The sequence below is a fragment of the Pelodiscus sinensis genome, chromosome 1 (assembly GCF_052426305.1).
Source record: "Pelodiscus sinensis isolate ZL-2025 chromosome 1, ASM5242630v1, whole genome shotgun sequence".
In the NCBI taxonomy this organism is placed as follows: Eukaryota; Metazoa; Chordata; order Testudines; family Trionychidae; genus Pelodiscus; species Pelodiscus sinensis.
The window spans coordinates 114,149,402-114,165,804 of NC_143052.1; the positions used below are offsets into that span (position 1 = coordinate 114,149,402).

At 42.5% G+C, this 16,403-nt stretch overlaps 1 protein-coding gene across 8 annotated transcripts in view; it reads right to left on the reverse strand.

Moving 5' to 3' along the window:
- EPS8 (EGFR pathway substrate 8, signaling adaptor) overlaps positions 1 to 16,403 on the reverse strand; it is a 226,504-nt gene that overhangs the window by 89,047 nt on the left and 121,054 nt on the right. For all 8 annotated transcript variants that reach the window (XM_089769524.1, XM_089769530.1, XM_089769528.1 and 5 more), the window contains one exon: positions 1,465 to 1,552. In XM_089769524.1, the coding sequence (XP_089625650.1) occupies positions 1,465 to 1,523 (59 nt within the window). In that variant the 5' untranslated portion in view covers positions 1,524 to 1,552. The remainder of the gene's footprint in view (positions 1 to 1,464; positions 1,553 to 16,403) is intronic.

Consider the following 16,403-nt stretch of genomic DNA (forward strand, 5'->3'; position numbering starts at 1 on the left):
CTGTCTCAGTGATGAGAAAGAAGAAAGAGTATCTGACTGCCCAGGGCTAAAAGGAAAGGACAAGCAATGTCCTCACTGTGTAAAAACAAGAACAAATTATGTGTGACCTCCACTTAAAGAAGGAACAACATAATCGCTACTTCCAACATTAATTCAATTTTCATAGAAACATAGACTGTTTTGTCCCAAGTTAGATATGACCGTGTAGTGGTCTATCAAGTCAGATACTCTGCAATATCCTATGTCTTACAAAAAAGGTAGCTGGCAGCCAAAAACCCTCAGCCAGTAACATTAATTGTATAGAACTGTCCCTAGGGAAAAAATATTTTCTGACCCAAGTTTAGGCTTTGAAAAATGAGATTAGCACTTGGCCTCAGCATGGATCTAGCAGTTCACTTTCCAGGCATGAACTAGTATGATATCTTTAAGTCAGGGGTCTCCAAACTATGGCCCGCGGGCCGGATGCGGCCCGCGAGGCCCTCTCATCCGGCCCGTGGAGACCGTCCCTGGGGCGCCGCCGAACGGGCCCTTCTTGCCGCGGGGGGGGGGAGGGGGGGCCCTGTCAGAGGAGTGCGGCATGTACTCACGCCGCGCCGGGGCAGGAGAAGCGGGCCGCTCTGCTGACAAGCGGCCGCGCGGCGGCAAACGGCGCAGGGGGCGGGGGTTAGCACGGGCGGCGTTCCCCCGCCCAGACTGACAGGGCAGCCGGCCAATCAGGGGGCAGGATGGGCGGTGGTGGTAACGCCCGCCCGGCGACGTGCGGGGGAACGTGAACCCCAGCGGGAACTTTAAAAAGGTGACCCCTTCCGCCCGGGGGGGGGAAGGAGTGAGCGGTGGCAAGCAGGAGGGGAGGACAGCGTGCAGAGGAAGGGGAGAGCAGGGGGAAAAGCGCCCCCCCCCCCTCCGGGAGAAACGGATTCGCAAAGCCAGAAATGTCTGCTATTTTGGCATCCAGGAAACAATTTCACCATTCACACTAATACAGGTGTTCATGTGTAGTGTATCAATGTGTTATTAAATAATAACTGAATAAAATAATATTAAATAAATAATTAAAAACAACATCCATGTTTTGATTGTTTTTTATTTGGACCTCAAGTGTGTAGTCGGCCCCCGAACTGCTGTTTGATAGTTAATGCGGCCCTCGGGCTGAAAAGTTTGGAGACCCCTGCTTTAAGTAAATGAATATCTTATTACCATTATGACATATCTCCGTGTTAAAGACAGCATTAAGAGGTTTTTCAACAACACAGATTTAAAATAAAAAATGTTATTTGTCATTTTAGTTATATAGTACAGAGACTGGGACTTCCCTTATTGAAACTCTGCATATTTTTCAAAAAACAAAATAGATAAACCTCTGTAGATTTTGATTATTGCTACTCTCAATATCTGAAATTTAAGAAAAAAACGGGAAAAAATATAGAAACACTTTTTTGGGAGAGTGTGAGTAAAGAAACTTACTTTATTTGAGAGGAGTAACTTCCATATACACTAGGAGTATTTGAAATATGTCCATTCATTCTGGTCTTCACTCACTTAGTGAAACAATCTAGAGAAGAAAAAAAAACATATTAAAGGAATGTATCGGACAATATATAGGTTTGTTATATGTTAACACTCGTGGGAAAATATGGTATATCACACATTAGAGAGGAAGGGAATCTATAATTTAGATAATTATTTGCAGAGGCATGGCATCTCGGGATGCTAGTCATGGACCAAGGTGGCTCTGTACAAACACAGAACAGCGTGAGTAAATTAATAGCATTTATTTTGATGTAATATTATTTTATAAAGACTTTGCAAAAAAAAGGAACTTAGTCGACAAAAACAGTATTTTTTTTAAAATCTACCTTTTCTAAAATGCTGACTAGCTCAGGCAATATGCTTTTCTCAAAACAAAATGTAGTGAAATGTTATTTTGTAAAGTTAATAGATGTATTGTTCAATTTATAAAAATAAAAAGCTGCAACACTTCATCTTATAAACAAATAATATCATCATCTAAGGTGGGGGGAGGGGAGCAAAATGTGGCCCCTCTAACATTTCTGTCTAACCTGATTCTTGGCAATTGAGAAAAGAACTAAGACAGGGATCAGCAAACCCACGGCTCCAGAGCTGCATGGGGCTCTTTGGCTGTGCCTTCACATTCTCCAGGCCACTAAAAGTCCTGTGGTGCAGCAGGATGCTCAGTTAGGTTGCCTGCCTGCCGTGACCTCATGTTGCTGCTAGCATGTCTCTGTGCACTTCTACTGGGAGGGGAAAGTGGCTCAGTGGTACTGCCCCCATTCCCAGCACTGTCCTCACAGCTCCCATTGGCTGGAAACATGAAAATAGGACCTGCAGGATCTGTTTGTGGGCATGGGCGCCACACGGACACTTGCTGCCCCAACCTTCCCAAGCAGAGTGCAGGAATAGTGAGCCATTTCTGGGAGCAGCATTGGGCCATGCCATACAAGCAGCCTGTCTAAGCTCTGCTACCCCATTTGCCGGGAGCCACCAGTGCTAATAACCTCCTAGCCAGAGCCTGCACCTTGTACCCTCTTCCACACCATGCCCCAGGTCAGAATCCCCTCCTGTACCCAAACTCTCCCCCAGACTCTGCACACACACCCTGCAGTCCAATCCAATACCCCAGCCTGGAGCCCCTTCCTGCACCAAACTCCCTCCCAGACTTTGACCTTCTCCATTAATATGGTAGAAATGTGTGGCCTGTTATGACTCATCAGAAGTCAAGAAGTGGCCCCCTGGCAAAAATCATTGCCCATCCCTGATCTAAGGAGACATATTTAGGAAACAGCCAAAAAAAAAAAGTACCGATTATGCACAGAGTAACTTAGGAATGTGGGAATTGAAATACCAATCCTGAACATATGGCTCTATCTATATGAGTACCTTGCATTGGAAAATTAGTGTGTGTCTATATTCTGTCACATAGTTTAAACATTATTTTCTTCATCTACCCCCTTTCAAATCTTGAGCAGTGTTTTTTCTGGAGTTATTCACAGTGTCATCTAGACCTTTTTCCTGAGAATCTACAATTCAGATCCCAAGTGTTTTTTTCACTGTTTTAAACTGTTCTTTCTAGCATGCATTACTTTGCATTTGTCTACAATAAATTCTGCTTTCTTATACCGGAGCATTGTATAATTAGTAGTTAAAATTTTAAAAGTGTATCAAAATCATCTCTGCACTAGACGAAATTGAAACATTTTGTGCTATCAGCAAAATTTACTATTATGCTATTTACTCTTTTTTCCAGATCAATACATAGACTGAACACTACTACATCTAGTAGTGACCCCTGGGTCATGCTTCTATTAACCACTTTCCACACTGAGAATTGTCCATTTATTCTTTCACATTGCTTCCCCATTTCTTACTCATTTTTAATTCTATGAAACGTCTTTTCCACTCAGCCTGAGATTAGCTTCTTGACAGGGACTTGAGCAAAATGTATCCACCAGTCCTCCTTTATCCACTCTTTTATAAACTTTCAAAGCATTCTAACAGGTTAGAAAGCCACATTTTACCACTATAAAGATTATATTGCTCTGGCTCTTTCATAGTCCACGTATTAAAGTGTTCTCTTTGCAAAGAAAAGTGCAAAACCAATTTAAACTGCTTATTTTGGGGATATTTAGATTTATGTAAAAATAATTTGTCTAACATTCCAGTCCTCTGGTATACTGAAGATAGTAAAATAAACTATTTCTCATTAAATACAAATTCAGAAATTAAACTGATCTTCATATTCTTCAGAAATCTCTGATGAATGCTTGCTTTTCTCCGGAATACTCTACTTATTATAATGAGTAATGAAGTTTTTCAGTTAAAGCAAAATCTTATGTAAGGACTACTATATTCAGTCTATAATGTTAGTATCCCAGATGGCCAATGAAATTGAAGCTGAAAGAAGAGTAATTGTTTTGACATATTTACAACAGAAAAAGTAGATTTTTCAGGTTAGCACATGAAAAGAGCATTTTGGCTAAAAGGTTGTCTAATTTGACCACAATTTAAATTTAAACTTAAAAAAAAACCTTTATATTTAAACAAATTTAAAACTGACTGGTGGTGAAAAATCAAGTCAGAACTGATCCTTTGAAAGTCATTACTAACCCAGAGTTTTCAGTTAGATGCAACAATTGGAAAAATGTTAAAGAAAAATACCGTATTTTCCGGCGTATAAGATGACTTTTTATACTAAAAAACATCCCCCAAAAATCAGGGGTCGTCTTATACGCCGGGTATAAACATACAGGCAGTCCCCGACTTGCAGGTACGAACGGGGCTTTTCTCGCCCCAGAGGACACGGACTGCGGGACCTCACGGTCTCGCCGCTCATGTACTCCGGGGCGAGAAAAGCTGCTCCGCGTCTCCCTGGTCTGCAGACCAGGAAGACGCGGAGCAAAGCCGTGGAGGGGCTCCGGCAACGGGGCGTGCCTGGGCTGCCCTGCTGCCCGAGCCCCTCCGCGGTTTGCAAAGCCTCGGGGGAAGCCGGCAGCAGGACAGCCCAGACACGCCGCGACTGTCCTGCTGCCGGCGTCCTCAGAGGCTTTGCTCCCGGTGTCCCTGATCTGCTGGAGACGGTCCCCAGCAGACCAGGGGCACCGGGAGCAAAGCCGCAGCAGCGGCGGGGTCCCGCGCCACTGCGGCTTTGCTCCCCGTGTCCCTGGTCTGCTGGGGGGGGAGAGGGGGACGCAGCTAGTGCGTCCTCCCCCCCAGCAGACCAGGCTTTTGTTGTGGACCCTGGGGCAGAGCAGCTGGGGCGCTGCCGGTTGGCCTCTTAAGGGGGGGTAGTCTTATACGGCGAGTATAGGCGAAAACCTATGTTTTAACTAGAAAATTAGGAGGTCGTCTTATACGCCCAGTCATCTTATACGCCGGAAAATACGGTATATATATTTTTTAAATTCTTCAATTAGTGAGTTTTAGGCAATTTGTAGGATTACAAATATCACAGGTTTTGAATGGGAGGCAAATACTAATTATACACATTTTACCCTCCCTTTGCAACTATCTGATATTAAAACTCTTTTAAATTATAGCCATCATTACAAGTATGTACTAAAGAGCCACTGCTTGTACCAAGAAAGTTCAGGAGCTAAACCTCTTAGAATATGTTTTATCTGACACTTTTAAAACATTACCAAAAAGTTTCTATTAATTACCAACACTTTTTCTATTTGCTTTTTAAGCTCACTGTTCTAAAAGAGCAATTCCCAACCTTTTCCAGATGGGGATCCATTTTGACAATTCGGGAAGACTTGGAGACCTAGGCAATTCAAAAATGGGGGGGATGAAGGGAGACAGAGCCACCTGGGGAGACACTTGGCGACCCTTTTGAAATGTAATGGTGACCCATATTTGGGTCGTGACCCATAGGTTGGAAAACTCTGTTCTAAAATTACATTGTTTACCAAATTTACCTTTTTTAATCTAGGGAATTTAAAATAGTTTTTAAAGAGATAGAATATAAGAACAGCTATAGGTCAGACCAAAGGTCCATCTAGCCCAGTATTCTGTCTTTTGACAGTGGCCAATGTCAAATGCCCCAAAGGGAGTGAACAGAACAGGATCCCTTTCCTGTCATCCATTTCCAGCCCCTGGCAAACAGAGGTCAGAGACTCCATTCCTAACCCTAACTCTAAGATAACACTTGTTTCATATTAACCGAGGAATGCACCATGGGATTTTAAAAAATGTATCATACAAGCACTAAACACTTTACTATAACATGCAATACATTATTTTGTTAATATTGACTAATGTAGTTGCCTCAGTGGGCCTTTTTATTCTAAATGCTTATTCAATCTCGGAAAACTAGTTCTATAGCAAAAGTCAAGTAGTGGACATTGTTAAGCCACTGAGGTCCCAGAGTTTAATAATAACTCTACTTCCTGTTCAATTTTTCCCCCTCACCTCAGCTCAGAAGGTCACATAAGTTGGTGTTACTGTCTTTCGATAATTGTAGCATAAAAATCATAAAAAGTAACTGTGATTCCTTCCCCTTGTATGTAGATTTGAAACAGTAATTTACTCATGAAAGTATCCTTTTTTTCCTATCTTTATTTCTGGGTGAAGGAATTATTTAACTTTCCTATTGAGAAGTGCTGATTGCAAGGAATAGAACATTAAATAAAAACAAAGTGACACTATAGTTTAAAAAAGAAATTTTAAGTAAACCAAAGAAAAAGTTACCTCAAACAGTTTTCTACCTTGAAAAGGAAGAAGAGGCAGAGACTGCCTGATGTCCATTGGAGATTTTGCCATTGCTGTCAGTTTCCCCATGGAAGGCGCTCAGCTAGTACAGCCAGGGGAAGCAGTATAAAACTTAAGGCCATGTTACACACCATTGTGTGCCATAGAGCGTCTTCCATACTAAAGGTTGTACTGAGTTAATTGTTTCAGTAAAAAACACCACCACCACCACACACACCTTTACTGGTACAAAAGTGCCTTATGCTGGGATAGCTTATTCTGCCAAGTTTATAGGAATAAACCAGCAGTCTCATTACATTTGAACTGGCTGGGAGAAGATGTTGTAGGGCAGGAAGGGTTTTTCTTAGGTCACTCATTCATTCACATGTGGAGAATTTACAGTGTAAGATAGTCAGAAATCTCCAAGAGAAAACTCCTAGTGGCCTCATAGTGAACTAAATAATCCATGTCTCGTAAATCCTGTAATACTATTTTTATTAAAAGATTTTATATACTTGTTTTGAGTTAAGTTAAAACATGGCTTCATACATGAAAACACACTGCTAAGCATTGAAAATTAACAGTGTCAGAACAATCAAGAGTTCTACATGCTTTTCATTTTAGCTAAATACACTCATGTTACTCTTCTCTGCCTCCCTAACAACTCTGACATTTCCAGCAATCTAAATCCACAATTCTGCAAACCACCCCTCCCCAAAGCACATGTTGACTTAAGCACTCTGATGAAGAAACATAAGCTTAACATGTTTATGTATTTTGCTGAACTGGGTTTAAAAAATACTATTGACACTACACTAGAACTACAGTGGTAACACCCATAGTCAGAGCATGACTTCCTTTCAAAGGGCCTAATGCTGAAAGCTGCTGAGTGCCCTCAGTTCTCATTGTCGCTTGACAAATTGCAAGGAAAGACTCTCTAAAAAAAGTACCATTTAAAAAAAATGTCTTCCGTATACTAATTTGCAGGTTCAAGTAAGTTCCTCCATTTTTCTAAGATAATTCTCCCGGACTATGAAAATGTACATTGAAATACATAATGCTGGTTTACCCTTTAAGGGGCTTTTCTGCTAATAGCAAGGACCAATAACTGAATACAATAAGTAGGGGAGCAACACTGCTTCTGAAAGTCACCATACTTTGAAAGGCAAGTCCTCATTCTGCTTACTGCTTCCTATACTCTTCTCTTACCCACAATTATTTCCAGAGCTCCCAACCAAGCTAAACAGCCCCACTCTTTTGCTGGTTTTCAACACAGTTATTTCTATGCTCCTCAGATATGTCAATGTGATGTCACCATCACAATAAAAAGCCATGCAGCCATCAATTCTTGCAAGATCCAAACAAACACAAATCACATACATTCTGAATAATTATTTCCATCCAATAATATCAGCTTGATAAAAAGCAACAGCTTATCAGCATTGCTCATGCTGCCAACAGGGGAAGAAGGTTATAGTGGGGGGTGGGGGGGGAGGAGAGAGAGGAGGGAGGGAGATATGCGGAGCAGAGAGAGAGAGGAGGCTATGAACAAGGGAGACTGTGATAATTTCTAGAACAGTAGATACTCACTAATAAAACACAAACTCACTGTCAGCACATGCCCCAAAAGACAAGGATTCTTTCCCATCCAGATAGTAGGCACAGTGCATTATACCAAAAATAAAACCAAGTACAATAGTATAATGCAACATTTATGTGGGTAGCAAACCAAAGGCTCTTGTATCACTCTCAAAGCCATTCTCTTTTTTCCCCTTTCAGATGGGTTTAAAATCTTAGAGGATAAAGCAATATAAAATGGAATATAATCTTTTCCAGCATAACTAACCATGGAGTCAATAAATCTGTATGTGTGTGTCTAGTATTGTTTGTGCTAGTTCTATAATAGCATTTTTTTATTTTATTTTATTTTATTTTTTTTGCACCGAGCTACTGGAAAGCTTTTTTTTTTAATTAACTTGCTACATTATATGTTCCCTTTCATTTTCCCTACAATGTATGTTTCTTTCCCCTAGAATCATTCCCTCACACTAAATTTTTTCACATTTTAAATGCTCCTCTCCCTCCCCACAAAAACAATTGCTCTTTTACTTCTCTATTTTCCATGTATGCTACTGCATCTTTCCACCTCCATTTGTTTCTGTTCATTATCTTCTTACTTTCATTGGGAAATAATTCTCATTTTTGTTCCTTCACTCCTCTATTCTTTCACATTAGTGGCAGTTTCATTGCATAATGCTTTTCCTTTTGTACTAGAAGTAGATAAATCAAACATGATTTATTTGAGAGTTAAAACTTTTAAAATGTGTTAACCCCAAGAGTTCAAAAACCCAAGTAAGGCCCTAAATTACCATGTGATTTCAAAACCACTACATTTGATCTGGTTTTTATTTGCCTTCTGGGCATATTTTCAAGTTCATATTTTCAAGGTTCATATTTTCAAGCTGTCACCACAACCATGAGGGCTAGAAACCTACTTCTTCTCCCCTCTCCCCCCAAGGGATGACAAGATTTTGGTGCATTCACATAATTCCAGGGTCACAGACCTTAAGAAGAACACTAAATATGAAGAGATTTTCTATAAAATAGCAAGAATTTGTACCACTGTTACTCTACCAGATGATGGTATGAACCATGTCAACATCATTTATGTTCAAAGACATTTGTCAAGCACAGCTGTCGTTCAGTGTTACTTACACAGTATACCAAAATTACACACATACATTGAGATACATTTTTTACTCAGTTTTCCAAAAAACCCAACATGTGACAAGCTTTTCAATTGTTGTGTTTCCATCCGTATGGTTTCCATTTCTAATATATCAAAAATAGAATTTTTATCCAACAGGACATTCCAATATTTCAACATTTTGGGATAAAAAGTTTGTTTTGTTTTACAAAGAACAGAAAGTTGGGAAGTAGTAAAACGTTTCCCATGATCAGCTGTGGCAATGGGACTCATGATACACTATGGAGATTCAAGGAGTTAAAGGAAGCACAGAATCATGATGTATCATGGGTAATGTAACCCAACCAAGGAACTCTGCTCAAAGAGACCTGAGCCATTAACACCTGAACTATAGCTCTATGAGGCACCAGCCTAAACAAATATAGATTAACATCAAACTGTCCCAAAACAACTCAATTCAAATTTGAAAATCCATTTTTTTAATTCAAATTGTCATAATGGACAATCTGAAATTTTCACCAAAATCAAAATCGTCACTCAGTTTTTTGTATTTTGCAGCAACTACATTTCCCATAAAAAAAAAACCTTTGGATAAAAATTCTTTCCTACTCTCTAGTTGGAAGACCGTCTATTAATTGTGGGAAAGACTCTTAACACTGGTCCCAGTCTTTCACTAAGATCAGTCCATTGCTGTAACTTTGCAGAACCCTACTGAAGATGGCATTCCATGTGCAAGCATAGTCACCCACTTGGATGCATCTCATTACAGGACTGGGGCTACAATTTGTAACTACATTCAGAGAGGACAGTGTTACAGCTGGGCTAAGCCACTACTATGGACAGGGCATGTGACACAAGAAGGCACACATTTGAATTCTATGTGTTAGTGTTAAAGCAACAGTGAAGCCACTGTTAATTTAAGAACAAACTGCCTTGTTCAAAAGAAAATGAGCATTAATCAATCTGGAGTTCTGGACAGTTATGTGAAGCCCTCAGGAAGAATCACACAGGTGTGAGATAGATATCCTGTGTCAATGCAGCCAAGAGAGATAAAAAGGTCCCCAGAGCAGAAAAAGGAGAAAGATATGAATGCTACTAATTCCATGCACAGAGAAATGCACCCTAATAGCTTTGTCTTTTTTTTAAAAAAAATAACTTTTAAATGATTTGGACTCCTCAACTTAACTTGTGACCACAAACTAGCCTAGTATAGAGATACTTACTATATGATCTTATTCTTTTTGTTCTCCCTAAGTGCCATTGCTTATTGCAATCATTTGTTGCATCTTTATTTAAATTAGGCTGTAAACTCGTGGGGAGGGAGAAGGGACTGTACCTGCCTAGGAGTTTTTGCAGCATCCAGCACAGTGCAACCTCAATCCTGACTGGGGCCCTTAGACGATGCTTCAACACAAATATTAATTTAAAGTTGGGTTCCATTTATGTTGCAACAAACCCATGGCCACTGTGCTCTACTGAGTTCTCACTCTCCTGCAGGGGTGGGGAACCTCTTTTGGGTTGGGGGTGAGGGGCACTGACCCACAGAAAAATAAGTCAGGAGCCCCACACAAGTGAGAAGTAAAAAAAAAAAAACCAACAAAAAAAAAAACAACCCAAAACAAAAAAACCCTCACTCATTGACATGACCCCTTCCCCCCCAACTGTGGAGAAAGACATTCCACTTCCCACATGCCCTTCCCACATCAGAGCTTAGGGGAGCCCAGGAGAGAAGATTTCTGGGCTGTAGCTCTATGCCAGGCTCTCCAATGCTGGTGGTGGGGGGAAGGGGAGGAAGAGAAGCACTGAGCCTCAGGGGCCAGATCCAAGGAAGCCAGGGGCCTGAGGTTCTCCACCCCACTCTACTGCATAACATGGAACTTCTCAGATGTACAGGCATCTATCATTTGAGCTAAAAGGAACATCTCCGTTTGTAGTTAACAGTACAGTACCTCTGACCACCAATGAGGACTGTATATGATAAATGTCCATGGTACACATACATATTAGTGCATTACCAAACACATGCACCATTCATCTTGTGGCAGGCTGCACTGTCTATAGAAATAAAAAACAGCTACACCAGACTATCACGGCTACATTTCTATCACTGTCTATAGAAATGTCATCTGAAGAACAAAACCAAAGCTTTAAGACCCTTGCTGCTCTGAGTACATCAAATAAATAATAAATAATAATAATAATAATAATACAAGTGACACTAAGGTAAGCAACACTGCTGGCCCAAACAGGAAACTTATGAAGAGGTTAGAGAGAGCCCAGGCCTTAGGAAAAATCCAGTTACTGTCCAACCACCAACAATACCGTTGTACTAAAGAAATTCCAAAATATCTGTCAGGGTTCTGTGTCTGGGGAAGTTTCTCCAGAAAGAATTTTGCAGATGAAAGGAAAAATGCCTGGCACTGCATGAGGGAAAAATAACTATTTAACTAAGATCAAGTTTAAAATAATAACTGCATTTGTAAAAACAGTAAGTTGCTATCTGCAACAAATCAGTGAAGTGTTAGCCAACTAGAGGGTCTCTAACGTTAACATTTAACAGAGAAGATGGAGCTTTGCTTTCATATTATGATCATTTCAGAGAGAGAGTTAAAATCAGCACATAACTTACAAGTGATAAACCAGTGATTTGACTTTTTACAAATAAGGAAATGTTAAAAGGTATTATTAGACATGGGCTGTCAGCATGATGCCTGTAGATGCAGGCAGGACCCAAAGAGACTATGGAAGAGCAGGATTACTTCCCAGGTGTGTGTGTGTCTAGAGTGACAGGCCCTGGGCATAGTTCCTGCTAAGCAGATACTTAGAATTAAACTAAAATTGTGGAGCCAAACAGAAACTTGAAATCCCTCCTAAGCAAAATCTCAGATATTTTGGAGAGGGGCAGGTCCAGACCAAGACGAAGAGTTAATTTTTTTGCTCCATGAAATTTTTCTCGGGAAAGAATTTCCAGAAAAATTCCATTCCAGAAGAACCAACATGGAATGGTTTTGGCGTCTTGGCTGCCTACCCAGAAGGCTCTTCTCAATTTCATTTTCTGCCATTTGCTAAGAGTCATTCAAGTGTGGCAGCTGGAAAGACAGAGTGCCCTGCTGCTCAGCATCCCTCTGCTCCTTCATCCCCTAACTCTAAGAGCTGTAGTGGCAGAGAAAAGCCAGGCTCTCCATGGCCCTGAGGGCGCTTTAACTGTTCAGCACGGTAGCTTGGGAGCTGAGGAGGAGGTGGAGAGGCAGAACACCAGGAAGGCAGACAGCCAGAACTCTGAGCCTCTGCTGGCAGAAAGGAAAATTAAGAGTCTTCCATGAGGGCTGCCAGGGCACATGACTTCTTTTTTTCCAGTGGAGATTTTCTGTGGAACAGTTCAAGTGTTCACAAAGAGCATTTTTCGGTCCGAAAATTCCTCACCAGCTCAGATCTGGATTTAATTTTTTTAAATAACGAAGCTGCAAACAGACTGAACAAAGCTGGCAGTTTGAAAAGCTTGTGAAAAGTGTTAAGAATGTCTCCTTTTTCTAAGAAACAGCCTTGGCAAATTCCCACCCAATCACACCAATATGCTCCTACCCCTACCTGGAAGAACCACTTTCTAGGAAATAGAATATGGGTCAGTTAATGTCCATTAAATCCTGAGCTCTCTGCAAGGTCTGCCACTGAGAGTGCAAATAAGTGCTGAACGTGATAGTCATTTTATCACAAGGACAGCTGTGTTCTAGGAACTAGACTCAGGGTCACCACATAATTTTATGTACAGAAACTTGCAAACTAACCCAATCCATTACTGGTTTCTCATCAGCGTATGGACATTAGCAAGGCAAATCTCTCAGCTGTCATCTGTTGATGCTGGAGATAGAATTTTGCTCTTAGTCTGGCTGGAATACAGATTTTGAAAAAGGTCAAGTTTGGATAGTTATTAATAGAGCCAAGCATTCAAAGGCCTTTATTAAAAAATGCAGAACAGTTTTCAAGCTGGCTGCAGGGAATCTGTAACGAGTAGCTCCAGCAGGGAGAGATTCCAGAGAGAGAGTGCACATACAGAAATAAATATACCGGTGGTAAAAAACCCAAGAATGGAGACAGTGAGACACACAAAAGGAGATGAGTAAACAAGTTGAGTGAAGCTATCACTGCAGAACAGATCTACATTCTGGGTTCCACCACCCCTTTCTACTTCTCCACCTGGGAACTAACAATACCGCCAACAATGACCTTGAGTGGGTCACTGCAGATTCTGTAACACTGGGAAGAAGGATCAAAGAGTTTGAGGTGCAAATGGTGTTCTTGTCCATCCTCCCTGTAGAAGGAAAAGGCCCAGGTAGGGATCGTCGAATTTTGGAAGTAAATGTGTGATTGCACAGGTGGTGTCGGAGAGAGGGGCTTTGGTTTCTTTGATTATGGGTTGCTGTTCCGGGCACAAGGATTGCTAGGAAGAGATGGGATCCACCTAATGAAGAGAGGGAAGAGCATATTTGCAGGCAGGCTTGCAAACCTAGTGAGGAGGGCTTTAAACTAGGTTCCTCAGGGGACAGTGACCTAAGCCCTGAAGTAAGTGGAGAAGTGGGATACCGGGAAGAAACACAAGAAGGAAGGTGCAACAGAGTAGAACCCCTGATTCATATGGAGAAGGTGGACAATCAGCTATTTACCTAAGGTGTCTGTACACAAATGGAAGAAGCCTGGGAAACAAGCAGGAAGGATTAGAACTCCTGGCATAGTCAAAGAACTATGATCTGATTGGAATAATGGAGACTTGGTGGGATGACGCACATGCTTGGAGCAATATCATGGAAGGGTGTAAACTGTTCAGCAAACACAGGGTGGGGAGAAAAGGTGGGAAGCAGTGATCATGAAATGGTCAACGTCAGGATCCTGACAAAAGGAAGAAAGGAGAGCAGCAAAGTACACACCCTGGTCTTCAGAAAATCAGACTGACTTAGTTAGTTAGTAGTTAGCAGTGGTTCCCAACCTCTCTTATTCCGTGGACCGGCAAACCCATTCACAAATGTTTGGTGGACCAGTAACATTTTATTTGCATATTTATTATGAAAATAATGAACATATAAATAAAATGTTGCTAGTCTGCCAAAAGCCCCAGCTCCTAGAGTCCCCCAGTGTCAGCCCTATCCCCTAGAGTCCCTCACCCCTCCACTAACCTCAGCACCAGCCACTAACCACAGAGTCCCCTACCCCAACCCACCCCTGTGCCAGCCTCCCACCTTCAGAGCTCACCAGTGCCAGCTCCCATCCTAAATGCCTCAGTGCCAGCCCTACCCCTTAGAGCACCCTACCACCAGATCCCCCTGTGCCAGCCTCCTGCTTCCAGGGTTCCACTGCACCCAACTATCCCCAGAGTCCCCCAGTGCCATCCCTGCCCCCATAGTCCCCTCACTACTAGCCACACCCCCAGAGACCCAATGACAGTTCCTTACCTCAGATGCTCCAGTGCCCTCCAGTGTCAGCCCCGGCCTCTTGGAGCCCCCCAGGATTAGCTTCACCCTCAGAGTCCCCCACCTCTTAGAGCCTTCCAGAACTAGTCCCACCCTCGGAGTCCCCAGTGCCTGCCCTGCCCCTCTCACCAAGCCCTGCACTGCCTCCCAGCCGCCAGCTGAGCACTGTTGCCCAGGTTGCAGCTGCTCTAAGGCTGCTGAGCTGGGCTCCATGTGGCCTTCCCACGGCATAGGGAACTGCTCTTTTACGATCAGGAGGAGACTCCATCCCTGCCCAACGCTGGTTGGCTGAGAGGTGGGGCAGGACATCTCTCTCCCAGCAGAGGCAGTGGGACAGAAGGTGCTGGGCAGTGCACTCCAGCCCAGCCCCCAGAGATGCTGCAGCCTGGCAGCCAGTGGTTTGCAGGCTGGCACTGGTCCATGGACTGGTGGTTGGGAACTGCTGCCCGAGGGAACTGATGGGCAGGATCCCCTGTGGTGCTAGCATGAAAGGGAAAAGAAATCCAGAAGAGCTGGCAGTATTTTAAAGAAGTCTTGAGCAGTAAGAAAAACAAATATGGTAGCAACCAGCTTCAGTTTGCAGTGAAATCCTTGGTGAGCGTAAACACACAAAGGGAGCTTACAAGATGTGGAAATTTGGACAGATGACTGGGAAGGAGTATAAATATATTGCTCAGGCATGCAGTGGTATAATCAGGAAAGGCAAAGTGTAATTGGAATTGCAGCTGGCTAGAGATGTGAAGGGTATCAAGAAAGGTTTCTACAGGCATGATAGCAATAAGAGGGTCATCAGAAAAGATGTGGGATCCTTCCAGGATGAGGGAGGTAACCTAGCGACAGATGATGTGGGAAAAGCTGAAGTACTTGATGCTTTTTTTACTTGTCTTCAGAGTCAAGGCCAGCTACCAGACTATTGCACTAGGCAACACCATATGGGAAGATGGTGAGCAGCTATCAGGCTACGTCTAAACGGCAGCTTCTTGTGCAAGAAGCTTTTTGCGGAAGAGATCTTCTGCAAAAACTTCTTGTGCAAGAGCGCGTCCATAGTGCAAAAGCGCATTGGAAAAGCAATGAGTTTTGTGCAAGAGAGCATCCAGACTTTATGGACGCTCTCTGGCAAGAAAGCTCTGATGGCCATTCACAGAATGGCTACCAGGGCACCTGTGCTTCTTTCAATAGGCTGTTCTGGCGGAAAAAAAACCCCTGTTTCCCATCCACACACCTTTTTGCGCAAGAACTCTTGCACAAAAAGGAGTTATTTCTCGTAGAAAGAGGAATACCTATACCACAAAAAACCCTCTGTTCTGTCGATTCACTGTAAATTTTCTTGCGCAAAAACATGCTTGAGGTGTGGACACGCCGCCGTGTAGACATAGCCTCAGAGGAGAAACAACGGGTTATGAACTACTAAGAAAAGTTGGATATACACAAATCCATGGTACCAGATTTAATGCATCCGAAGGTGCTGAGGGAGTTAGCAGATATCATTGCAGAGCCATTGGCCATTGTCTTTGAAACACATGGAGATCGGGGGGAGGTCCTGGACGATTGGAAAAAGGCAAATGTAGTGCCCATCTTTAAAAAGAGAAGGAGGACAATCCAGGGTACTACAGACTGGTCAGCTTCACCTCAGTCCCCAGAAAAATCATGAGGAGATCACAAAGAATCCATTTTGAAGCACTTGGAACAAAGTGATCAGAAATAGTCAGCATGTATTCACCATGCTCATCTGATTGCCTTCTATGACAAGGTAACTGGCTCTGTGGACATGGGGAAGTCAGTGGATGTGTTATACCTTGACTTTAGCAAAGTTTTTGATATGGTCTCCCACAGTATTCATACCAGCAAGTTAAGGACGTATGGATTGGATAAATGGAGTGTAAGGCGGATAGGAAGCTGACTAGATTGTTGGGTTCAATGAGTAGTGATCAATGGCTCTATGTCTGGCTGGCGGTTGCTTTCAAGAGGAGTACCCTGAGGGTCGGTTCTAGGGCTGGCTTTTTTCAACGTCTTTATTAATGACCCAG